Source organism: Halyomorpha halys, unplaced genomic scaffold, assembly GCF_000696795.3.
Source record: "Halyomorpha halys isolate HHAL.00 unplaced genomic scaffold, Hhal_1.1 Scaffold112.1, whole genome shotgun sequence".
Classification (NCBI taxonomy): Eukaryota; Metazoa; Arthropoda; class Insecta; order Hemiptera; family Pentatomidae; genus Halyomorpha; species Halyomorpha halys.
This window is the reverse complement of record NW_027113310.1, coordinates 23419-25319: the sequence shown is the minus strand read 5'-3', so window position 1 is coordinate 25319 and position 1901 is coordinate 23419. Positions and strand designations below refer to the sequence as shown.

The 1901-nt window shown below is 35.0% G+C and overlaps 1 protein-coding gene across 1 annotated transcript in view; it reads right to left on the bottom strand.

Annotated features, from left to right (window-relative positions):
- LOC106677922 (protein peste) overlaps positions 1-1901 on the bottom strand; it is a gene marked incomplete at its 5' end in the record, with an annotated part of 39380 nt that overhangs the window by 35763 nt on the left and 1716 nt on the right. The window contains 1 exon segment of the mRNA XM_067050894.1: positions 947-1101. Coding sequence (XP_066906995.1) covers positions 947-1101 — 155 coding nt within the window.

Genomic DNA, 1901 nt, shown 5'->3' with positions numbered 1-1901 from the left:
ATAGTAATTAAAAATAATATTTGTAATTAATAATAATTATAGTTGTAAATAATAATAAATACTAATTAGATTAACGAAGCCATATTTTTTCAAAACAAAACCAAGGGCCGCATTCTATAAATACCTATTCTTTGAACATTTAATTTTGATATAACATTTGAACTATATATTTATAGCTTAATACTAATAAACAAAGATATTTATATAGCCATGAGGTGATATAATATAACTAGGGAATTATTTACGGTAAATAAAACCTTAGTGGGAATAGCATGCTCGTAAATAGGTTATTGCTTATTTTTCTGTTCATAGTCATAATTTTTACAGGGTATCGCACACTATCCTTCTAGTTTCTTCGCATTGTTGTCTACCAATCCCTCTACACTGATTCATAAACCTCTGTGCCTTTTAACAAAATAATTCTGATAATAGGGGTGTTAATGAACTTCAATTTAACATATTAAACTATGTTAAATGGAGAAATATTTTATTCTTTTACCATTTTAATACGATATACATTTAACAATTTCGAGTGTCTGTTAATAGGTCTGCTAAATGGAGAATGACGTCACGCAAGAGACCAGTTGAGCTCGAAACCATTTTGTCTGCTGTGATTTTGATAGGTTAGTTGCTCATAGTTTGTGTTTTTGTTTTGGACGTTTTTAAAACTCTAATAGAGTAATGGATAAAATTAATGAAATTCTGAAAAAGTTTTAGAAGGAGAGGTTACAAAGTTTGATGATTTAACGTAGCGTGTATCACACAAAACAGGACAAAAGACTAACTGAAGCCTCGCCCATATAGTGAAAACAAAAACTTGCTGTCATGGTAACCCATAGCGGGTAGATACAAACAAAAAGATTCTACTTAGCTGCATCGCAAGTTAATTATGACTCTATATTATATAGTATATATAAATTATATTTTAATGTATTAAATAACTCACGTAAAGGTGTATGGCCCCATTTGGGAAAAAGATGGCTTTTGTACGCCAAACTCTTCCGGGTTCAACCAATTGAACATGTAGAATTTCATCTCCTGTGGGACAGGTGTGTCCCTCCACAACCTGAATGATTCGGAATCTTCCTTCAGCTTCAATTGCTAAGTAAATATACAATACATATACCTATTAAACATAAATTTATTACATACATTTTATATATCTATTAGTTACTTTTTTATGTATTGCTATGTATTTTATATTGCTATGTATTGACCTTTTGACAATCCTGGGTATTATTAAGGTGTTTCGTCATCTGCCCCTATACCTGATCAGGGTATCCTTCAGCGAAGGTTTTAGGGCGTCCCCGGATATGAAAACATCTGTGTTAAGTTTGTCACATTACCAGAGACCCCTGAGAAAATTAGATTGGCTAACCTTTAAGTGTTCTAACAAAAATGGCAGGTTGTGATGAGGGACCGGAATCAAATTAAGCAGATGCAGGCCCTTCCTGGACATGTCAAACTTTACCACTCCCTCTCGGGCCTGCGGAGGGGAACGCCTTCCCAGCGTCACGCCTTCGGTCACCGATAGCCAATGAAAAATGAGATTGAAAAATAAGGTAACGCCCCAAAAGGGAAGTGGGAGAAAAGGACAGGAAATCTAGATCAGAAAAAGGGACAGTCAAAAGGCAGGCTTAGACGAGACAGGACCAGGCTTGAGAGAGCAACAGAAGCCGTAGCGGAGCAAGATGCACTTCGACCAGACGAAGTAGTGAGAAGGGCCACGAGACCTGGACATCCCTTATGAACAAGACGAGACCTACGCAACTACATCCCACGGCATCAGCAGCTATAAGTACAAATTAACCTATAAGTAATAATCTATATTTTATGGCAATCTTTATCTGAATCATTTGAATTGTAATGAGTAAATAAATAGTTAATCTCTTTATATAGTT